Here is a 22,802-nt window from a genome sequence, read left to right as displayed (position 1 = left end):
AGCAGTTCCACTTGGAGGCCCTGGTTCATTATCCCCCCATCACAGAGGTATAAACTGAGATTCTGAAAAGGAAGCAATTGGCCCAACAGTGAAAGCTCAGGCTTTGTGCCTCTAAAACTACACTTTTACCCACAGTGATCTAGTGTGAGCCCCCAGCAACCAGAACAGATTCTCCTCATTTACTCCAAGCACTTCAACATTTCTTCCATCTCCCTGCCCATGAGTTCACCAAAGCAGCAGGCCCTCTGCTCACTGCCCACACTCTTGTCCCCAGGGCTTGCACCCGAGGCCAGGAGACGTGGGCGGGCACAGCAACCATGAGTGGCAGCTCCCAGCTGGAGAGGATCGATCATGCCCACAGCATTTGTGTTTAGAGCAGATTAAGTTCATCAGCTCTCAGTTCTAAGTGTCAGCTTACTTTACATTTTAACTCCTCCAAACTTGGGGTGCATCTTCTAGGCAGCCTTGTGGTTTAATGGTGATGTCTATGGGACCTACACACTTACAGTGTATCTTACAGTATCTTATATGTATCTCATCAAACCTCATAATGAGACTCTACGTGGGGGGGTGTCATTACGTCCATTTGACAGCTCAGGATGCTAAGGTTCAAAACGATGAGTTGCTCAGGGCCACATGACTCCTCACTGCCCCTGAGAGCTGTGGTCAGGGGGACTAGTGGTTGTCCCTCCTACTTATCCAAACTTCGGGGCTCAGGGGGCTTGGGCCAGTGCAGATGGCAATGCCAGGACAGAGGGGCCTGGCACTGAGCCTCAGCCTGCCGAGTGACAGCAGGCCTGGGTCTTTCCCCCTCTAGTACTTCGTCTTTGACTTCCACGTCTCTCCTGACGTCATGTTCGACAAGATCATCAAGATCTCGGTGAGTGGGGAGCAGTGCCCAGCAGGTGGGGCTCTTAGCTCAAACTGTACTTCAGTGCAGCCTTGAAAAGGGCTCCCTCTCTGGGCAGGCCAGCCATAAGAAGGCACAGCCATAAAAAGATGCACAGCCAGCCAAGCAGGGCACAGGCTGGAGTTGGGCCCCTCTCACCCCATTAGCCACATCGTTCTGTGCAGTGTACAACCTGCTCACCTGTACCTGGCAGCCAGCAAAACACTGGCGAGGCAGAAGGGGCTGATGCTAAGCCTCAGAGAGATACCCCTGCACTGCCAGACACCCTCCTGCTTAACCTGAAACTCACTTCCCCAGAAAGAGTTGGGGGGGGCCCTCTATCAGTCAGCCCTTCCCTGCCCCACGGCCTCAGCCCCATCCTGCCTGATCAATGGCTGGTGGTTCTGTCCGGAAGGTGATTCACTCCAAGAACCTGCTGCGCAGCGGCACCCTGGTGGGGTCCTTCAAAATGGACGTGGGAACCGTGTACTCCCAGCCGGGTGAGTGGTTGCGTGGCTGGGTCAGTATTGGTGCACACGGCTCCAGGAGCACGGGTCACGCATGCAGCCCCTAACACATCTCACAGAAGCAAATGGGGACAGAGCCTTGCTGGGGACAGGTGTGAACTGTAGTTGAAATTGAAAGAGGAGTAGGGGGAAGAGGAAAGTTCTGAGTCCAGGAGATTCCAGGGCCCACACAAAATCAGAGGACAATGTGCCCTTTGTACAGGCTGTGCTCGCAGTCAACCTGAAGGGGAGGACCCATCCGAGATTAGCCTTCTCCTCTGACATCTGGTCTTTCCTCCACCCTGCCCTGGGTCCTAGGAGCATTAGGGGGACACTACTTGTCTCTATCTCTAGGAGGCTTTCGGTCTGCGATTGGAGACAGACAGTAAGATAGTCGCAGGAAGTAGGAGATGTACATACGGAAAGGGGCCAGGATCAGCTCTTCTGAGGAAGTCAGGGAAGGCTGCATGGAAGAGCAGACACACCAACAAAAGGATTAGAAGTTTAAATAGGGAGCCAGAGGGTTGGGACACGGAACAGAAGGGATGGGTGCATCCAAGATAAAAGTACAGCAGCCACAGAGCCTTGGGGGTGTGAAGCAGCAATCTGAACTATTCAGAGAGGGGTCAACAGTTGTGCCTGGCAGGAGCACAGGGGAAGGGTAGGATGAACACTGGCGGCTAGGAAGAGCGGCATCAGGAGGCCCCACAGGGGATGCTAAGGTCGGCAGTCTTTCCCCCAAGCGCTGGGGAGCCTCAGGTGGGTTTGAAATGGGGAGTGAGAGAGGGAGGGCCTCTTTATGGGCTTGGTCTGGCAGCCTTGTAGAGATTGACTGAAGGGGTTAGGGACAGGAGGACTGCAGGCCAAGAAACCAATCAGGAGATTCCTCCATCTGAAGCCATACCACACATCTGGGGGCATGGCCAGAGCTGGGACCTTGCCTCAGCCACCCTTATTCGGGGACCTCTGCCTCCCGGGTCCTGAGGCAGGCAGAACCGTGGCCCCAGGGCCCCAGGACCTGATGACCTGGCCTCCATGGCCTGTCCCAAGGGTGGGTGCAGCCCTGAGTAGGGCCAGCCAGGGCAGCCTCTGCTCCTTGCCACCACAGAGCACCAGTTCCACCACAAGTGGGCCATCCTGTCCGACCCTGACGACATCTCCGCGGGGCTGAAGGGCTACGTGAAGTGCGATGTCGCTGTGGTGGGCAAGGGCGACAACATTAAGACTCCCCACAAGGCCAATGAGACGGATGAGGATGACATTGAGGGGTGAGCTCCCATCCCCGCCCTGCCCCTGAAGGTCTGGCCCAATCTTCCTGGGTTGCAAAGGGAGCCCCTCAGGGTGGACTTGGCCCAGAGACCTCACCTTCCATCTCCCTTATCCGCCCGCCCAGATAGCCCTGCTCTCCCTGGAAGGACTGAGGCCAGGGCCAGCCTCAGTGTCTGGGAACTCTCCTCATGGGGCAGAAAGGACTGGGGGATAGTCAAGAGTGACAGTCATTTGACATCCACGCTGCCAACTATGAGAATGTTGGGGAAAAAGTGTGGATTCCCAGAGCTGCAAGGCCTTGAGTCTACACCCAGGAGAGCAAAGGGATTTTGTTTTCTGAAGCAATTCCAGGGAGTTGCCAGGGGCTTTTCAGAAATATTCTGGAACCTTGTCTGCATTCAGTGGGAAAAATCCAGGATCCAGTGGATCATGCCTTCCTTGAGCCAGGGAGGGAGAGAGGGACCACTGGTGAGGTTTTTGCGGAGAAGACAAAAGATAAGACACAAAGTACTCGTATATGTTCATCTGTTTGAGCCTTATCGTATACATAGGAGGTGCATGTTATTATTCCCATCTTAAAGCTGAGGAAACTGAGGCTTAGAGGGATGGGGAGATTTGGCCAGGATCCCACAAGAGAGCAGGTGCCCTAAACTCCGGTGTCTTCAGTTCTGTTATGGACCTTCTCAGCCGTCCTTCACCTGTGGTCCTGGGCCCCAGAGGTATGGGGATGTTGGGGCAGGAGTCAGCCAGCTGTGGCCACCACAGCCCTAGCTGTTCATGCCGGCAGGAACTTGCTGCTCCCCGAAGGGGTGCCTCCTGAACGTCAGTGGGCCCGGTTCTACGTGAAGATCTACCGAGCTGAGGGGCTGCCCCGCATGAACACGAGCCTCATGGCCAACGTGAAGAAAGCTTTCACTGGCGAGAACAAGGATCTGGTTGACCCCTATGTGCAAGTCCTCTTTGCCGGCCAGAAGGTATTGGGGTGCAGGAAGCTGGGAGTGGGGTGAGGTGCAGGGGACTGGGCGTGGGGTCCTGGGGGTGAACATGAGGCAAACTCAGAAGCCACGAGGCTGGCCTTTGGTCACCTTGGCGCGCCACCTCGAGAAGTGAGGAGAGAGAGATGAGCAAGTGCAGCTGAGAGGGGCCGGGGTGGGGCCAGGCTGGGCCTTAGGGATTCCTCCCCCTGCCCCCAAGTCACCAAGCACTGAGGGTGGGGGGCATTGGGAGGGAGAAGGGCTAAAGAGGCGGATGGAGAAGAAGATGGAGATAAGTACACACACATACACACACACACACCCCACATGCACACTCGTAACACAGACACACACACACAGACACAGACACACGTGCACACTCAGGCAGGTATACAAATCCTGACTCTCTCCCTCCCACCAGGGCAAGACTTCAGTGCAGAAAAGCAGCTACGAGCCACTGTGGAACGAGCAAGTGGTCTTCACAGACCTGTTCCCCCCACTCTGCAAGCGCATGAAGGTGCAGATCCGGGACTCAGACAAGGTCAATGACGTGGCCATCGGCACCCACTTCATTGACCTGCGCAAGATTTCCAACGATGGAGACAAAGGTCAGCAGCTGGAGACTGGAGGTGGGACTTGGGGCTGAAGGGAGTGGGTAAAGGAGACCCCTCCACACACATGCACGCACACACACACACCGCCACAACCACCAGCTCTGTGCCACACCTCGGACTTAAAGGTGCTGCCGGCCTTCACCAGCAGCCCTTGCCTCCAGGGAAGGGTAGAGACTCATGGTCAGGTCTGCACAGAGCTGCCTGGGCCCGCTGTGCCAGGCTGCCTGGATTTGAACTCCAACTCTGACAGCTAGAAGTTTCATGAACTTCATACCTGTTTTGTCATCTGTAAAATGAAAATAATAGTAATCATATACATATTATGGGTGTGTGTGTGTGTGTGTGCACGCGTGTGCACACACATTCAGTCACTCCAGTCGTGTCTGACTCTTTGCAACTCCATGGACTGCATCCATGTCATCCTGTTCAGGAAACTAAGATCATGGCATCTGGCCCCATCACTTCATGGCAAATAGATGGGGAAACAATGGAAACAGTGACAGACTATTTTGGGGGGCTCCAAAATCACTTCAGATGGTGACTGCAACCATGAAATTAGAAGATGCTTGCTCCTTGGAAGAAAAGCTAAGACAAACCTAGACAGCATATTAAAAGCAGAGACATTACTTTGCCAACAAAGGTCCATGTAGTCAAAGCTATAGTTTTCCAGTAGTCATGTATGGATGTGAGAGTTGGACTATAAAGAAAGCTGAGTGCTGAAGAATGGATGCTTTTGAACTGTGGTGTTCGAGAAGACTCTTGAGAGTCCCTTGGACTGCAAGGAGATCCAACCAGTCCATCCTAAAGGAAATCAGTCCTGAATATTCATTGGAAGGACTGATGCTGAAGCTGAAACTCCAATACATTGGCCACCTGATGCGAAGAACTGACTTGTTGGAAAAGACCCTGATGCTGGGAAAGATTGAAGGCAGGAGGAGAAGGGGACAACAGAGGATGAGATGGTTGGATGGCATCACCTACTCAATGGATATGAGTTTGAGCAAGCTCCGGCAGTTGGTGATGGACAGGGAAGCCTGGTGTGCTGCAGGCCATGGGGTCACAAAGAGTCGGACACGACTGAGTGACTGAACTGAACTGAGGAATTGGGGGGAGGGGCACTTCATGGAGGAAGAGCGTTTAACAGGTAGAGACAGAGAGACAGAGACAGAGAACCTCTCCTTTGGAGAGGAAAGGAGGGGTGTGCAGAAGCAAGTGACACCCCAATGGAATGCAGGTCTGCACAGATAGCAAAGGGCTGGAAGGCCTTGCTGGGGAGCTAAGAAGGTGGATTTGTCCTCTAGGGAGATTGTAGGCCACCTTACAACAGGTACTAGAAGCAGGGACCATGACTTCGCCCCACGGAAATGGATATGTGTGTACGTGGAGCCCCAGCTCAAGCTCCTGCAGAGAATAAACAAACACATGGAAGTGCCCCAGAAGTGAGAGGGCCACCCCACAGCCGCCCACAAACAGCAGACACAGCTCGCCCCTCAGCCCTCTGTGAGCCCCGCAGCTGCAGGCCCTCTGCTGCCTCAGATATTTCCCTGAGCGAGACGTGGAGTCCTCAGCTCAGCAACCAATAGGTGCAGGCCAGGAGCCCCCAGAACAGGTCCCTCCACCTGAGTGAGCCCTTGACCTCCTGCACCCCTGCCCACAGGCTTCCTGCCCACACTGGGCCCCGCCTGGGTGAACATGTACGGCTCCACACGCAACTACACGCTGCTAGATGAGCATCAGGACCTGAACGAGGGCCTGGGGGAGGGCGTGTCCTTCCGCGCCCGCCTCATGCTGGGCCTGGCGGTGGAGATCCTGGACACATCCAACCCTGAGATCACCAGCTCCACTGAGGTGCAGGTGGAGCAGGCCACACCCATCTCCGAGGTGAGGCCCCAGGGGGCTGCAATCCCTTCCAGAGCCCCCCAACCCTGCTCAGCACCCTTTAACCCAATGCAGCCTGGGCCTGGGCTCTGCCAGTGTCCACCCTGCCTGCCTCAGGGGCCCAGACCCCAGGGTGAGGCCTCCCTCCCCAGGAAGCAGCAAGACTTCCGTCCTTCCCACTGCCTGTGCCTGCACTCTGCCCATCTCTGCTCCTTTCCTAGCCACGGTTGTCCTTGTACTGGACAGAGCAGCCTTTCCTGCAGGGACAGGTTGGAGGGCCAAAGGAATTGGGCCTTCAGTGTCTGGCCTCCTAGTTCCACAGCTGGGTGGGATATCCCCCACCACTAGCCCCAAGGGCCTGTCTGGAGACAGAAAGAGGCCTGGCCCTGGCCTCAACATGCTGGTAAGCTTTCAGGATGGCTTGAACCACCTTCCCCACAGAGCTGCACGGGGAAAATAGAAGAATTCTTTCTATTTGGAGCCTTCCTGGAGGCCTCAATGATCGACCGGAAAAACGGAGACAAGCCCATCACCTTTGAGGTCACCATAGGTGAGAGCTGGGCTCACAGAGGGGTCTTTGGGCCCAGGGACTGCAGAGTGGTAACTGCTGGGCCTGCTGCACAGCCCTCGGGGGAGGGGGACTTTGCCACTTCCCTCGAGTGTGCTCAGGCGCCCACACAGCACACAGTGACTGTACATTATGAGTGCACACACACCCCACAGGGTGAACCTTAGGGCTCAGTGAAGTTAGGGACATGAGAAGGAAACACCCTCTCTGCAGAAGGAAACAAGGCCCCCATGGGACTAGAGAGGAGAGTCCTGCAGGGTGCTCTGGGGCTGGACTTTGAGCTCAGTGGTCATCAGGGCTCCCAGCGAGGTCTCTGCCAGAGTGTGGGACATGGCCCCACCCTCTGGCTAGTGTCCTATGGTGTCTGAGCTCACACAGAGCCCAGCAGAGGTCCCATTCCCTGACTCTTGCTTTTCCCAGCCACAGAACCCCTGGATTGGAGGGCAGGGTGGGGCCAGGTAGAAAAAAGCCCCTAGGCCCTCGGATGCCCCCTTCTGCCTCCAGGCAACTACGGGAACGAAGTCGATGGCCTGTCACGACCCCAGCGACCTCGGCCTCGGAAGGAGCCTGGGGACGAGGAGGAAGTCGATCTGATCCAGAACTTGAGTGACGACGAGACTGACGAGGGTGGGGGCCTGGCCTCGGTCTCCTCCACCCCACCCATGCGGCCCCAGATCACCGATAGGTGAGCCAGGTGGGACAGAGGGCTCTGAGAGGCCCTGCCACTGCCTGACATCCTCTGGTGGCCTGTCCCCTGCCCACCTGCCTGGGCACCCAGTCCTCAGTCTCCCACCTGCTCCCACCCCAGAAACTACTTCCATCTGCCTTATCTGGAGTGCAAACCCTGCATCTACATCAAGAGCTGGTGGCCTGACCAACGCCGTCGCCTATACAATGCCAACATCATGGACCACATCGCAGATAAGCTGGTGAGGGCCAGGCCCGGGGTAGGAGGGGAACAGCAGAGGGGGCGTGCTTCTGAGGGCCTCACCCAGCCTGGACACCGCCCCTGCCTCACACAAGGCCTGTCTGCCCAGCAGATTACCGTGAGCATCGAGGAGGGGCTGCAGAATAGCCCCAGCAGGTCCTGTGCTCCTGTGCCAGCCCCATTCCCAGAAGCAGTCCAGGGTCTGAGGGCTTCCCAGAGTGGAGTCTGGGAATTGTGGCCCGTCTAGTCTTGGGTTCCCCTGGAGGCATCTGGCCAATCCCTCTCTCTCTCCCCCTCTGCCCCCCTGCATCTGATCCTGGGCTCTGTCCAACCCCTATGGGTCCACCAGGACCACAGGCTCATGACCCAGAGATGGCTTCTTCCTCAGGAACCAAAGAGTCACGAGCATGATGGCTTCCAGGTTCTGGAAACAGAACCTGGAAATTGGTGTTTCTGGGCTTTCCTGGTGGCCCAGAAGGTAAAATGTCTGCTTGCAATGCAGGAGACCAGAGTTCGATCCCTGGGTTGGGAAGATCCCCTGGAGAAGGAAATAGCAACCCACTCCAGTACTCTTGCCTGGAAAATCCCATGGACAGAGGAGCCTGGTAGGCTACATTCCAAAGAGTCAGCGTCGCAAAGAGTCAGACACGACTGAGCGACTTCATTTTCACTTTTCTTTACGATGGCGGAACACTCCAGGGATGGTGCTCATGGGAGGTTCTAGGATACTAGCCCCTCATCCTCTTGATGAAAGAGGGAGATGTTTGGGGAGGCTGAGGGGGGCTGTGGCTCACACTCCTGGTTCACAGGAAGAAGGCCTGAACGATGTGCAGGAGATGATCAAAACGGAGAAGTTGTACCCTGAGCGTCGACTTCGGGGCGTCCTAGAGGAGCTCAGCTCTGGCTGCTAGTGAGCGGAGGGGCTGCCAGTGTGGGGTGGCAATGGGAGGATGGCGGAGAAGGAGTCATCTCTGCTAAGCCCTGCTCCCACTCCCAATCCCAGCCGCTTCCTCTCCCTCGCGGACAAGGACCAGGGCCACTCATCCCGCACCAGGCTGGACCGGGAGCGTCTCAAGTCCTGCATGCGGGAGCTGGTGAGGACGCGGCTGGACCACTTGGGGACAGAGGGAGGGTCTGGAGGTGAAAAGGGAAGCCGAGGTCGGGGGACATCCTTCTCTGAGGTCACGGCTCCCAGGGCCAGCCCCTCCATCACGTGTCACAACCTGAGCCCCCTCACCTCCCAGGAAAGCATGGGGCAGCAGGCCAAGACCCTGCGGGCACAAGTGAAGCGGCACACGGTGCGCGACAAGCTGAGGCTCTGTCAGAACTTCCTGCAGAAGCTGCGCTTCCTGGCAGATGAGGTGTGCCCTGTGCCGGAGCGCGGTACCAAACTCGAGCAAGGCGGGAGGGGCTGCATAGGAGGGAGTGGGCCCCTCCCGCTCTGACAGGTGTTGAGGGACAGGGCTGACCAAGCCTTTCATCCTGTCCTGGGCTCTTCCCACTCCACTGGCGGGAGGAGAAGGAAGACCCAGTCTCAGGTCCCCTCCCTTATGGGGCACACTGGCCTCCCCCACCCTGCCCTGTCCTAGCCCCAGCACAGCATCCCTGACGTCTTCATCTGGATGATGAGCAACAACAAGCGCATTGCCTACACCCGGGTGCCCTCCAAGGACCTGCTCTTCTCCATCGTGGAGGAGGAACTGGGCAAGGACTGCGCCAAGGTCAAGACACTCTTCCTCAAGGTGCCGGAAAGGGAGTGGATTAGCGGTGGGTGGAGGGGCTGGGGTCTGGGCTGCTCTCAAGAGGTCATCTTCCTCTTGGAGGGAGCAGCGTCCACACCCCTGGGTCTGCCAGGCCTGAGCGGACAAGATGCCCAGAGAAGAGCTAAAGAGAATAGGAAGGGGGATCCCGCCTTGCCGATCCCCTTCTGTGCTGTTTGCCCACTGTGCAGCCCAGTGGGATGGCTGCGGTGGGGATGGGCCCCCTCTGACCACAGCTTCTTAAGCTCCCTGCCCCTTCCTCACCCCGCGGGCTCTGGCAGCTGACCCTGCGCCCACCCTCCAGCTGCCGGGGAAGCGGGGCTTTGGCTCGGCGGGCTGGACAGTGCAGGCCAAGCTGGAGCTCTACCTGTGGCTGGGTCTCAGCAAGCAGCGCAAGGACTTCCTGTGTGGCCTGCCCTGTGGCTTCGAGGAGGTCAAGGCAGCCCAGGGCCTGGGACTACTCTCCTTCCCGCCTATCAGCCTGGTCTACACTAGTGAGTGAGGACTCCCAGGTCTGGGTGGCCCTGGCTCCGAACTCTCACCCGGGGAGGGCACGTAGGCTGGTGGCCTGTTCCCCGAGCCTCATCCTGCTCTTCCCACAGAGAAGCAGGCCTTCCAGCTCCGTGCCCACATGTACCAGGCTCGCAGCCTCTTTGCTGCCGACAGCACCGGCCTCTCAGACCCCTTTGCCCGTGTCTTCTTTATCAACCAGAGTCAGTGCACAGAGGTGAGGGCCCCGGGGAGGAGCGGATGGCTCTGGCTTTGAGAGCACTGGGGGGCCTGTGAGTTTCTGGGACCTGGAGAAACAGAGCAGCCAGTACCCAGATCCTTAGAGGGAAGGCTTGCAGATAGCTGCAGGACCAGGCCACACTGGTGAAGGCTTTAATCGTGGTTACATTCAACGTAGAAGACAGGGAAGACGTTGGTGGTGGGTGAGGGGGGACGGTCATGAGCAGACCTCATAGCAGCCTTCATTTAAAATTCCCCGAAGAGTCAGAGAACATGGCACTCCTGCCCCCCGAGTCCCCTGGAAACCACAGGAGTGACTGGGGTGACTCCTGCACCAGTATCTGCCCACCCACCATCACCCCTACTTGTTACCTGTCTACTCCACCCTGCTGCAGGTGCTGAATGAGACCCTGTGCCCCACCTGGGACCAGATGCTGGTGTTCGACAACCTGGAGCTGTACGGTGAAGCTCATGAGCTGCGGGACGATCCCCCTATCATTGTTATCGAAATCTACGACCAGGACACCATGGTACGGGTGGGCTCTGGCACTTGAATTGGCAGCCGCCTCCCCAGCCCACCCCCAGAGCCCCTTGGCCAGGGTGCTTGCCAGGAAGCCGGGGGTCTGGGCTGCTGACCAGCCCTTCCAAGAGACCCCAGGTGTCTTCTGCCCTCTCACTGCAGCCTGACCCCTCCTGATGCTGTGGGCCTCTGGGGTCTTAGGGAGGAGACAGGCCAGGGTGTCCCCGCCTACTTCACAGACAGACCAAGCCCAGGCCCAGCCATGCCAAGAAGGCCTGCTGTCCCCAGCTTTCCCCCATCCTAGACCGCCCAACTCCCCCCACCCCTGCATACAGTCATGCGCAGCCTCATAGCTCTCCATGGGCGCTCTAGAGTGAGGGAGTGGACAATTGAGGTGACCTCTCCAGAGCTGGGAAGCCACTTACTACAAGCCACCCCAGCTACTGGGGAGCCCTGAGTGAGTTCTGGACTAGCGCTAGGAGCACCTGTTTCTAGATCTACATCTGCCATTCACTGCCAGCCTGGCCTGGAGCTAGCCTAAGACTTGGTTTCCCCATCTGTAAAATGGGGTGACCACACCTGCAACTACATGGGGCTATGGTGAAGACTGAATGAGATCCTGGGTATGAAGGTGCCCGGTCAGTTCAGGCATCAAGAAGCCACCTTGATTGTTTGTTGCGTCAGGGCAAAGCCGACTTCATGGGCCGGACCTTTGCCAAGCCGCTGGTGAAGATGGCTGACGAGGCGTACTGCCCACCCCGCTTCCCGCCCCAGCTGGAGTACTATCAGATCTACCGGGGCAACGCCACGGCCGGGGACCTGCTGGCCGCCTTCGAGCTGCTGCAGGTGGGGCTTCTGGAAAGAGGGGGCTGGGCCAGGGGCCTCTCTTCTCCCCATCCTACTGTGAGGCCACTGGGACTGAACTGGGGCTGTGCTTCCTGGGCACCTGTGCTGTCTGGCCTTTTCTGTCTCCCTAGACCATGTGGCACCTACCTGGTGGGGGGAGAGAGCCCTCTCCCTGGGCTCACCAGGATATGACACTATGTCCCCCATCCCCCAGATTGGACCGGCAGGGAAGGCCGACCTGCCGCCCATCAACGGCCCCATGGACATGGACCGAGGTCCCATCATGCCTGTGCCTGTGGGCATCCGACCTGTGCTTAGCAAGTACCGGGTGGAGGTGAGGGCTCCACCCCTCCCCTCCCGGCCCTGCCTTGAACAGGCCCTGCCATACGCTGCTTCCTGGTCCCCCTCACCCTCTCCCCATCAAAGGTTGTATGCACACCTCACACTGGTGGCGTCGAACGCCAGGGGTGCTTCAGCAACCTCAGGCCATGCCTCGTGTTTCAGAAAAAGACACTGAAGTCCCAGGAGGGGAAGTGACTGGCCCAAGGTCACACCCGGGAGCCAGCGGCAGCCCTCAGCTCCCGCCCATCCCCTGCCCTTTCTGCATTGACTCACACTTTCCAGGACCTTTCCCAGCCTCTGTCCACCCCCATACCCACCCTCACCCCCTCCTCCACAGTCCCTTGAGGACACCCTCCCTCCCTCATCAGCTCTCCCAGCCCTGCCCCTCCTGGTGAGTGGCCCCCCGCAGCCAGCGCCCCTGATGGAGGGGCTGTCCTCTCCCCCAACACCCACACCCCACACACGCAGGTGCTGTTCTGGGGCCTACGAGACCTGAAGCGGGTAAACCTGGCCCAGGTGGACCGGCCACGGGTGGACATCGAGTGCGCCGGGAAGGGGGTGCAGTCATCCCTGATCCACAATTACAAGAAGAACCCCAACTTCAGCACCCTGGTCAAGTGGTTTGAAGTGGTGGGTGCAGGCCCAGGCGTGGTGGGGCAGGGCTGGGTGCAGTGGGTGCGGCCAGGGATGGCCAGTGCCTCTGCCCCTTCTCTGAGCTCAGGCTCCCTGCCCCCACCCCCAGGACCTCCCGGAGAATGAGCTCCTGCACCCACCCTTGAATATCCGCGTGGTGGACTGCCGGGCCTTCGGCCGATACACCCTGGTCGGCTCCCACGCCGTCAGCTCCCTGCGGCGCTTCATCTACCGGCCCCCAGACCGCTCAGCTCCCAACTGGAACAGCTCGGGTACGGCCACTGCTGAGGCCCAGGGCGGGGGCTCCAGCTTGCAGTCCAGACCACGTGGTTCCCTCCTGGGGGCATCCCCAGGTGGGGTAGGGGAGGCCAGGAAGGAGGGTCCACCCTGGATCTCCAGGGTGGAGGGGCTGTCCAGGCAGCCCCAAACTAGTGCCAAAAAGGCCAGAGCTGAGGCATCCTTAGAGGGCCCAAGCAGATGGCCTTCTCTGCCTGAACCCAGAGAAGACTCTGCCCCCTGCCACCCGCCACGTGGCCTCCACTGTGTCACTGAGCACAGCTCACACTTCTCTCTGGCTCACCTCCTCCCTCTCCTTATGCCCACCTTTTCTCCCTCAACTGTCGCATCCCTCTCTCTCCCCCTCGGAAAGCTCCAGAGTCAGCTTTAGGCCTCTGGGCCTTCCAGCCACTCCGACTCTCACTCTTCCTCCTGCTCCTCCCTGTCTGTCTGTCTGTCTCTCCATCTCTCTGTCCAGGCAGGCTCCTGAAGGGCCGCCGTGGGCTGTACAGTGGGGGCCCCTCCTCTCGCCCCACAGGGGAAGTTGTGGTGAGCATGGAGCCGGAGGCGCCCGTCAAGAAGCTGGAGACCATGGTGAAGCTGGAGGCGGTAAGGTGCCTGGCGATGTGCAATTGCGGGTGACTTTCCCAAAGCTGGGCCACCCCCATCCCGCCCCCAGACAACACGTTAAGTCACTCCTCCTTCAGCGTGGGGTGGGCCAGGGCTAGCCCTCACTGCGTGTGCACGCAGCCCTACCCTAGAGTGTCCAGGAAGGCAAGAATCTCAATTCTGCTTGTGCGTGTGTGCCATGAACATGCAGTGCACATGTTTGAGAGACAGAGCAGTAACGTGCGAAGCAATAGCCTGCCATTATTTTTATTCCAACAAACGACACCACAGGCAAGGACTCCTTGTGTGAACACCAGTGTTCTCTCCAGAGGGTCTGAGTTTTCTTTCTCAGCCTTTTACAAACGACCCTCCCCGGGCCAGGGTTGGGGCAGGAGTTCCAGGTGGAAGTGCCTTACTCCTCCTGGCTGAGGACTGGGACTGTCTGTCTGCCAAAAGGGGCCCTGTCACCTGGGTGTTCAGATACGGACATGGAGCCTACGGGAGAGGGTAGGATGGAGGCCGGCCTGGAACAGGTCATCCTGAGTCCAAGCAGGACTGAGAGGGTAGGAGGCAGGCTTATCTCCCCACTGCCTTCTCCAAATCCCATTCCTGACATCATGTGCTTTCGCAGCCTGTGGCGTCTGCTAGCTTCTGAGATCTGGGCCGGGGTCCAAGAGGATCCTTCCTCACCCCATCGCTCTGGTCCCCAGAGAGTCTGGGCCAGTGGCTGAGTTAGCAGAGGGTGTGGTTCATGGAAGAGGAGAGCAGTTGAGGCCTGGTGCCTGGCCTGCGGGGCTGGGATTGGCACCACCAGGGGCTATGGGGCTAAACCTTGAGATGCCACGTCCCCCCTCGGCTCCCAGCCTCAAGCTCCTCTCTGAGGAGCTTGCTCCTCCTGGGGGTAGGCAGCTAGTTTCAGGCCATTAGGGAACAAAGAGGACAGCACAGACCTGAGCTTCACCATCGTCCCCATGGGCTCTGGTGGGGCCTTTTTCATCGGGGTCCCCTTCAGCTGTGTAAATGTGTCCACTTGCTCATTAAGGCACTTGCCTTTCACCCAGCCAACATTACCAACCTCCAACCTCATGCCCTGTCAGCCTCCCCTCTTGACTCTGACTCCCCACTGCAATCATCTGGGAAGCTGACAACTCTCCTGGTGCCCAGTACCCCACCTTGGACTCAGGGGAGCCCTGCGATGGATCATTTTTAAAAGCCCCCAGTAATTCTCATGTGCAGTCAGGTTGGCAAACCACCACCCTGGAAGTTCTAAGGAAACATCTCTGAGGCAGACCTTCCACAGTCCTGGAATTGGCCTTGTGAGCACAGCACTCATGACCCAGGGACCATCCCTGTGTGAGCCCCTGCCTGCACCCTCCCTGGCTGGGCCACTGCCTGCCACTTTCAGCCCAGTGGCCAAGTCTGTCCTTGTCTCCTTGGTTCCCCTCTGCAGACTTCCGATGCCGTCATCAAGGTGGATGTGGTGAGTGGGGGTACCGTTGGGGAGCACTGGGAAGAGAAGACCCTACACTACATAGGGTATCAGGCCAAGGGTAGCAGCATCGGGGACCAAGCCACCCCACAGCTCCTGATGCTCCAGCCAGCGTAACCCCTCCTAAGAGGCAGGGGGAGAGAGCTGCTTGGGCTGCAAGCCCCTGAGCACCAATCCCACCTTGGCCAGGCTCATGCTGGTGGGTCATGACACTCTCTGGGCCATGGCATCCACTGCCACAAAACAAGGTCCTGCCCCTTTCATACTGGTGGCTTCACAGAGCCCCCTGGAACCCAGGGCTTCCTGGGAGCAGATGGTCAGAATGGATGGGGGACCCCCGTATTGTCCAGGGCTCTGGGAATGGCCAGGGTGCAGGGACGTATGCAGGACTCTGGACCTGGCCAACCCTGCAGGCTGATGAAGAGAAGGAGAGGAAGAAGAAGAAGAAGAAGGGCAGCTCAGATGAGCCGGAGGAGGAGGAGCCGGATGAGAGCATGTTGGACTGGTGGTCCAAGTACTTTGCCTCCATCGACACCATGAAGGAGGTGAGGCCTCCGTCCTAGGCAGGGGGCCAAGGAGGGACTGGGCTGGGAGAGGTGATGCCAACTCCACATCAGACCCTCCTATTCAGCTTCCTTCCTACACCCACCAGAACGGTCTCCCCACTCCATCAATATGAACTTGGAAGAGTCTATGTCACAGCCTTGAAGTTCTAGCTCATCCTTTTCCAGTCTGCCTTCCCAGGCTTGGTTTTCTCAAGTCCTCATTCATTTATTCCACAAATATTCCTTGAGTATATATGATGATGTACCACCAACGTAGGTGCTACAGGGGCCGAAAGATAAGATGCCAAACCTGCCCTGAGTATTTACTGGACATGCAAAATGCACATGTAAATAGATACAGTACAATGTGATAACAAAGGCAATTTAGTGCCTAGGAGGCAGGGAAAGCCTCACAGAGAAGGTGACCTTTGAGGAAGAGGAGAAACGTGCACTCAGAGGCCAAAAGGAAACAACTTCTTAGTAGTACTTGCACATCTATTATCATTTTACATATTATGCTATTTTATTTTACATGTCTTGGTCACTGTTGCTGTGTGAAATGTTCTTCCCTTGTTGTGCACACACAGGTCTACTGAGTCAGACTGCAAATTCCAGAAAGCTCATTTCTCCCCTTCCTCATTTGTCTCTTGTCCACACTGCCAAACTAGCTCAGGACAGGCAAATGACCCAAGACTGACCAAATGACCAGAAGGGATACATGCCCCTGGTTGTGTTTCCTTGACCAAGCTGATCCACCCACATCCTCTCCCCAGGCCCTTTCTATGACCCAAGTTGTGTGTGATGTTTACCATTCATATCAGAGCACAGGCTAAGCTGCTGTAGCAGGTCAGATTGCTATGAACAAGAACGCTGATATGGTGATTCAGTGGGGTTGCAGACTGATATACTGCCATCTTGTTACTAGCATCTATATGGTTAGCGATGGCTTACCATCACGTCCTAATACCAGTGCACAGGAAGGGTAAAGAGAAGAGGTGGCAACATACTCCTTTCCTCTTGAGGGCCCAGCCTAGAAGCAGCACATAAGCACATCCACTCACATTGGCTAGAATCTAATCCCATAGCCACACTTAGCTGCAAGGGAGGCTGGGAAATGTTATCTTTAGCTAGGTGACTCTGTGCTAAAAACTTTTAGAGAGCAGAAGCGCCGATAATTGAGGGACATCTAGTAGTATCTTCTACCACCAGCACCTCCTGGATTCAAGTTGGAGCTTTAGGAGGTTGCCTGGTGTCTCGTCTGTTCCTGTAATTTGCACAGGCTGCCACCAAGGGGCAGTGGCACCTTGGATGAATCCTGATGATTTAGTATCCAGTGTGTACAGACAGACTGAAGAAAAGAAGCCATGTTTTCTTATCCAGTTATACTTTTCTACATTAAAACAATAAAACGTTAAAACTAAGAAGCAATGTTAAAGAACACATATTTTTCAATCGTACATAATTCAAAGAATCATAAAACTCCTAAGTACACTTAAAGCCATATTTTACACTATAAACTTTTTTAACCCACTCAAGCAGAGCATATGATAGGTTTGAAACCCAGTGGGAAAGAGTTTCTGCTTCTAAAAATTTAAGACTGGTCTGAGACCACAGTGTGGGGTCAACAAACCCCACCCTAGGAAACCTACCTTCCCTTCTTCTCACCTCATTTTTTGGCAGCAAATTCGACAACAAGAAATCTCAGGAATTGACTTGGAGGAGAAGGAGGAGATGGACAACACTGAAGGTGAGCCTGGAGCCCTGGAACTCTGCTTTCGTCTCCCAGCCCATTATATGAGTGGCTCCTCCGCTCATCACACCAGCTGCTTCTCTTTCCCCTTCCCGTGGGTCCTCACAGCTGCAGCAGCCTATGGCAGATATCCTCAGGCATCCCTGAGGCCCTTACGTAGACTGGCTTTTACTCTGACCAGTTGAGCAACCACAGTGATGGACAGGCATTTAGAGCCTTCGAACATCAGAGCTGGAAGGGACCTCAGAACTCATCCCATTCTGTGTCTTCCAGACCTTTTCCATGGAACACTACAAATGGGTTTTCTAAAGGGAAAAGAAGGTTCCGAGGCCAGATTGGTTAAACAGGTCCCTTGGTGCAGGACTTCTCAGTGCCTTTAATATACAAATGCTATTATAATAAATCTCTAAGGAAGACAGAATAAAATATTTCCCTGACTTATTATATATATATAATTATTATATCATGCATATACATTATATATATCCTTTCTCTTAAAGCATTCCAAGAACACCTACACTTAGTGTTTCACTGAATGCTGTTTGGAAAATGCTAATATAGAACAGTCCTCTCATTAGAGATCTGCTAAGTTAAATTAGTGAAGTGATGAGGTAGGTCTCCAGCCCTGGCTTTCCTGCTCAGATCATTTCTGCCTCCTTGTCTGTTTCCGGCCAGGCCTGAAGGGGCCGATGAAGGGCAAGGAGAAGGCAAGGGCTGCAAAGGAGGAGAAGAAGAAAAGAACCCAGAGCCTAGGCCCTGGCCAGGGGTCGGAGGCCCCTGAGAAGAGGAAACCCAAGATTGATGAGCTCAAGGTAAGGGTCTGGGAGCAGACCCCACCAGGGTGTGGGGGCGTCATGCCCAGGTCAAGACAGAGGCCTGTAGGCCTGCCTCCCCCCCCCCGATGGCCTGGCTTGGCTCAGGTGTACCCCAAGGAGCTGGAGTCAGAGTTCGACAACTTCGAGGACTGGCTGCACACGTTCAACCTGCTTCGGGGCAAGACGGGGGATGACGAGGATGGTGGGACCGAGGAGGAGCGCATCGTGGGCCGGTTCAAGGTCAGGTGGCTAGTGTGAGCGGGGCCCAGCCCCTAAGACCCAGGCCCTGAGTCCTGAGCCTCCCCACCAGCTCTCCTCCCCACCCCAAGCCTGGAGCTGACAGCCAAGGGGAACTGTCAGCTGCCCCAGTAGGAAAACTATGAGAAGACTTGCATGCTGAGTGATAAGGGGCATGTGCCCTGAACCCACTCCCCTACTTGACCCCCTGCAGAATTGCCCCCACTCTGGCCACTTCCTCCAAAACCCCTGACTTTCTGTGACCAAAGCAACTAAAAGGTTATGGCCCCAAACCCCTGCAGTAGGGTGCAGATCCTCAGTGCTCTGGGCTATTTTAAATGCCACCCCTACCTGTGCTCATGGGAACCTGCACCCTGACCAACGCTTGCTGCACCCCAGGGCTCCCTCTGTGTGTACAAAGTGCCACTCCCAGAGGATGTGTCCCGGGAAGCCGGCTACGACCCCACCTACGGCATGTTCCAGGGCATCCCCAGCAATGACCCCATCAACGTGCTCGTCCGGGTCTACGTGGTCCGAGTAAGAGCCCCCTCGCAGCCTTTCTCCCCAGGCTCCCAGTCCTCCTGCCCAAGAGGGGCTGAAGCAGCCTCAAACTGATAGCCCCCAACTGGGAGACACCAGCGAGGGCAGCTGGCCTTGTGCCATCCTTTATAGAGGCGGAAGCCAAGGCCCAGAGTTGGTCAGGGACTCACCCGGGGTCACACAGCAACTCTCTGGTCCAGTGCTCCTGCCCTTCATTATCATGGGACCATCGCGGGGTGGGGGAGGATGAGGGTGCAGGCACCCTGCTCAGGAGCACCCCTCCCATTCCAGGCCACGGACCTGCACCCCGCAGACATCAATGGCAAAGCTGACCCCTACATTGCCATCCGGCTAGGCAAGACTGACATCCGTGACAAGGAGAACTACATCTCCAAGCAGCTCAACCCCGTCTTTGGGAAGTAAGGCCTCCTGGTGCCCCACCTCCACCCTGCCCAGACTTCCCCAGCCCAGACCCCCTCCCGCCCCACCCTACCCCCCTTGACCCTCAACCCTTCTCCCAACCCCGCCGCACCAGGTCCTTTGACATCGAAGCCTGCTTCCCCATGGAATCCATGCTGACAGTGGCTGTGTACGACTGGGATCTGGTAGGCACCGATGACCTCATTGGGGAAACCAAGATCGACCTGGAAAACCGCTTCTACAGCAAGCACCGCGCCACCTGCGGCATCGCCCAGACCTACTCCGTGTGCGTGGGGCAGGGTGGGGCAGGGGGGCTGCCTACTGCACCGTGACTTCAAAATCAAGATGCAAACCATGGGATTTGGGGAGGTGGACGTATGGTTTCTGTCCCAGCCAGGCCTCCATCCCCACAGGCTCTGGGCTCAGCCTTCAGGGGCCAGGACTGCAGGTTCCAAGACAAGGAGAGAGCCAGGGAATTCCAGGACAGAGGAAACAGAGGGAGAGAGAAGTGGGCTGGGAGGAGGCAGGAGTGCGCTAGGAAGAGTCCACTGGACAACTGGCCAGCAGGTGCCACTGCCAGGCTGTGTGACCCTGGGCCAGCCCCTTACCCTCTCTGGTTGTCAGTTTCCTCAGGGAGTCTTTGAAGTTCCAGAGGAGTGGACACAGTTGGGGGGATGGTGCGGCTGCACTGGGGGAGACTGGATGCTCATCCTTGGGGAGCAGGGAGCACGTGGGGCCCAAGCCCAGGGCAGGAAGGATCAGCCACCAGCAGCCTTCGTGTCTCAGCTGATCCTGGAGCATGGGGCAGGGCTCACTTGCTCACATTGGGCAATAGCCAACCTAAGGAAGCTGGCCAGGGCCACTTACTACCTGGGGATGGCCCAGCCTCACCCAGGCCATGCGTCTCCTCCCACAGACACGGCTACAATATCTGGCGGGACCCTATGAAGCCCAGCCAGATCCTGACCCGCCTCTGCAAGGAGGGCAAAGTGGACGGCCCCCACTTCGGGCCCCCCGGGAGAGTGAAGGTGTCCAACCGTGTCTTCACAGGGCCCTCCGAGATGGAGGACGAGAATGGTAAGGGATGCTGCACGCAGCCATAGGGTGTCAAGAGGCCATGGAAGGACCCACACATCCTTGTGGCGGGACCACCCCTCTGCTCATCACCGCAGTGTCCCCTCCTGTCCGCTCAGCCTCTGCCCTTCCTCCCCATCCCACACTACATTTGCCCACTTGTCCCCTTTCTCTTCCTCTCAGCCTCCCTGTGGGGTAGGAAGGTTCTTCCTCATTCTACAGATGAGGAAAGAGAGACCCAAAGGGTTTCAGTGATTTGCCCAAGGTCATTCAGCTTTTACAAGACAGAGTGACAGCAGTGTAGACCCAAGTTGGTGTGGCTCTCCCCACCCTTTTGCCCTTGTGGCCCTTCATGGAGAACCAGCAAATGTCTCTGCTGGAAGTTTGTGCCGCCCACCTTCAAGGTGCTAGACAGGACGTAGGTTCTTCTCTTCCCTGACCTTGCAGCCCAGCGGGATTCTCGGGTCAGTTTCCCCCCAAGCAGGGAAAACCCAAGGACACAGACCCCTCTGGGCCCACGAGGCACCTGAGAGCTTGGGCTGTTGCATCTCCCTCTGAGCCTCAGTTTCTCCATCAGTAGACCGGAGAAGGGGCCTCTGTATGCCCTTGAGCCCCTGGCCCAGCACAGGTCTCTTGTTCTGCTGAGCTGACCTCTGGCACCCACAGGGCAGAGGAAGCCCACGGAAGAGCACGTGGCACTGCTGGCCCTGAGACACTGGGAGGACATCCCCCGCGTGGGCTGCCGCCTGGTGCCCGAACACGTGGAGACACGGCCGCTGCTCAACCCCGACAAGCCGGGCATCGAACAGGTGACTGGCCTGAGTCTGGCGTTCTTCAGTATTTGGGGTCAGTCCCAACCTGAGTCCATAAAAAGAGATCCCCATGCTATTCGCCGCTTCCCCCGGAGTGTCGGGCGCCCCATGCACACACACGCCATGCCCTTCACCGTAACTACTGGGGCTCGTGTCTGGCCTGTGAGTGAGAATCACATCACCTCTGGTGGAAACCTAGGCTAATCTCCCTCAGAAGCTGCAATTGGCTGTGGGTGACGTCATAGGGATTGCTGGCATCCAAGAATGAAAACTGATGAGTCCCGCCAGAACAAAGGTTGGGAGGGAGAGGAGAGCTGGCCTTGCTGGGTAGAGGAAGGAGTCCTGAGACGTGCCACACCCCCTTCCTCAGGGCCGCCTGGAGCTGTGGGTGGACATGTTTCCCATGGACATGCCGGCCCCCGGGACGCCTCTGGACATCTCCCCTCGGAAGCCCAAGAAGTGAGCTGCTCAGGGCCAGCGCCCTTCCCTCCCTGCTCCCCAACGCATCCTTTCTGTAGGAGCCTCCAGGCCCAGGTCACCTTAGTCAGTCCCACGTGGCTTTGTTGGGGGAACAGAGCACCCCACGAAGAGGGCTGTGGGGCCTGCCCTGGGGAGGTCCCCTTGCTGAGGTAAGGGGTCTCATCCCCACTGTGTGGCCAGCAAGGGCCATGGGTTCACAATGACACCCTCCACAAAGGCCCTGTCCTCACAGACCCACTCCTCCACAGGCCCATGCATGCAGGCAGCATCCTCCCTGGGTTCCCCCACACACATTCACAAGACCCAGAACCCCTGAGAGCTGCTCTGCTCCCCTGATAAAAGTGGTTCCCACTCAAAGCTGTCATTCAGCTCTGCCAAGTTTTATTTAAAACTGATGGGATGTGCAGGAGGGTGGGAGAGTAGCCAGAACGCTGGATCATGAGCCAAGCCATCTGTCTCTGTTAGTTGACACTGGCCAGGTCACTTTTTCCTCCATGGTCCTCAGTTTTCCCATCTGTAAAGTAGCCAGACCAAGCCACTGCCAGCACTGGACTTGGTGCCTGCAATCAGAGCCCCACATTTCCATTTCACACTGGACCCCACCAATCATATAGCCCATTCTGCCTGGTGGGCCTTCCCAGGTGGCTCAGTGATAAAGAATTCCCCTGCCAACGCAGAAGATGCGGGTTCGATCCCTGGGTCGGGAAGATCCCCTGGAGAAGGAAATAGCTACCCACTCCAGTATTCTTGCCTGGAAAATCCTATGGATAGAGGAGCCTGGCGGGCTACAGTTCACGAGGTAGCAAAAGAGTCGGATATGACTTAGCTACTAAACAAAACCAACTAATTCTGCCTGGCACAGGCTCCAGGTGGGACCCTGAGTGTGCTGTTCCATGGCTCGCCACCAGGGGACACCCCAACCCTCTGTGTCTGCAGGACTTGCAGTCCGGGGGCGTTAAGTCCAGCATGATCCATTGCAGTCGATTTTTAGAGGCTGATTCAACCTCACTCCTAAAGGTAGAGATGGAACTACCTCATTTATCATGACAATTATACTTCAAGAGGAAAATCCCCTTTGGGGGCAAGGATGTAAAGGAAATCAGATTCCAGGGTGATCCACTGCCAGCTGCTGGGCATAAATGTACATTTCTATTAGAGCTGGAATGGAGCTTCAGGCCTCTGGGGAGGAGGGAGTCCTGACTCTCCAAGCCTCGCTTCAGCCACACCCCAAGCAGCCGGCCCGTGCCCCTCCCTGGGCAGCCTCCCTGAGACCTGAGTCAGCTCCCTACCCTCCCACCT

At 57.0% G+C, this 22,802-nt stretch overlaps 2 protein-coding genes across 8 annotated transcripts in view; one reads left to right on the top strand and one right to left on the bottom strand.

Annotated features, from left to right (window-relative positions):
- Window positions 1–22,802, bottom strand: part of DRC1 (dynein regulatory complex subunit 1) — a 120,850-nt gene that overhangs the window by 51,123 nt on the left and 46,925 nt on the right. For 3 of the 7 annotated variants that reach the window (XR_006059132.2, XR_009599774.1, XR_009599773.1), the window contains one exon: window positions 21,863–22,063. The exons of the other annotated variants lie outside the window; for them this stretch is intronic. The gene's annotated coding sequence lies outside the window, so the exon portion shown is untranslated. Of the gene's footprint in view, window positions 1–21,862; window positions 22,064–22,802 lie in introns of those variants that run through there. 7 annotated transcript variants of the gene reach the window in all.
- OTOF (otoferlin) overlaps window positions 1–22,802 on the top strand; it is an 89,950-nt gene that overhangs the window by 61,961 nt on the left and 5,187 nt on the right. Inside the window, exons 10-41 of the mRNA XM_027966588.3 lie at window positions 818–880; window positions 1,305–1,389; window positions 2,504–2,663; window positions 3,452–3,638; window positions 4,060–4,246; window positions 5,910–6,133; window positions 6,572–6,680; window positions 7,203–7,383; window positions 7,507–7,627; window positions 8,436–8,536; window positions 8,630–8,720; window positions 8,871–8,987; window positions 9,216–9,368; window positions 9,691–9,880; window positions 9,989–10,113; window positions 10,511–10,645; window positions 11,320–11,481; window positions 11,696–11,815; window positions 12,292–12,453; window positions 12,566–12,728; window positions 13,211–13,341; window positions 14,792–14,821; window positions 15,244–15,375; window positions 17,056–17,122; window positions 17,801–17,937; window positions 18,046–18,180; window positions 18,577–18,714; window positions 19,009–19,136; window positions 19,253–19,423; window positions 20,054–20,214; window positions 20,878–21,020; window positions 21,394–21,482. Of these exons, the coding sequence (XP_027822389.1) occupies window positions 818–880; window positions 1,305–1,389; window positions 2,504–2,663; window positions 3,452–3,638; window positions 4,060–4,246; window positions 5,910–6,133; window positions 6,572–6,680; window positions 7,203–7,383; window positions 7,507–7,627; window positions 8,436–8,536; window positions 8,630–8,720; window positions 8,871–8,987; window positions 9,216–9,368; window positions 9,691–9,880; window positions 9,989–10,113; window positions 10,511–10,645; window positions 11,320–11,481; window positions 11,696–11,815; window positions 12,292–12,453; window positions 12,566–12,728; window positions 13,211–13,341; window positions 14,792–14,821; window positions 15,244–15,375; window positions 17,056–17,122; window positions 17,801–17,937; window positions 18,046–18,180; window positions 18,577–18,714; window positions 19,009–19,136; window positions 19,253–19,423; window positions 20,054–20,214; window positions 20,878–21,020; window positions 21,394–21,482 (4,298 nt within the window). The remainder of the gene's footprint in view (window positions 1–817; window positions 881–1,304; window positions 1,390–2,503; window positions 2,664–3,451; window positions 3,639–4,059; window positions 4,247–5,909; window positions 6,134–6,571; window positions 6,681–7,202; window positions 7,384–7,506; window positions 7,628–8,435; window positions 8,537–8,629; window positions 8,721–8,870; window positions 8,988–9,215; window positions 9,369–9,690; window positions 9,881–9,988; window positions 10,114–10,510; window positions 10,646–11,319; window positions 11,482–11,695; window positions 11,816–12,291; window positions 12,454–12,565; window positions 12,729–13,210; window positions 13,342–14,791; window positions 14,822–15,243; window positions 15,376–17,055; window positions 17,123–17,800; window positions 17,938–18,045; window positions 18,181–18,576; window positions 18,715–19,008; window positions 19,137–19,252; window positions 19,424–20,053; window positions 20,215–20,877; window positions 21,021–21,393; window positions 21,483–22,802) is intronic.

Source organism: Ovis aries, chromosome 3, assembly GCF_016772045.2.
Source record: "Ovis aries strain OAR_USU_Benz2616 breed Rambouillet chromosome 3, ARS-UI_Ramb_v3.0, whole genome shotgun sequence".
Taxonomy (NCBI): domain Eukaryota; kingdom Metazoa; phylum Chordata; class Mammalia; order Artiodactyla; family Bovidae; genus Ovis; species Ovis aries.
This window is presented reverse-complemented; position numbering and strand designations above follow the sequence as displayed.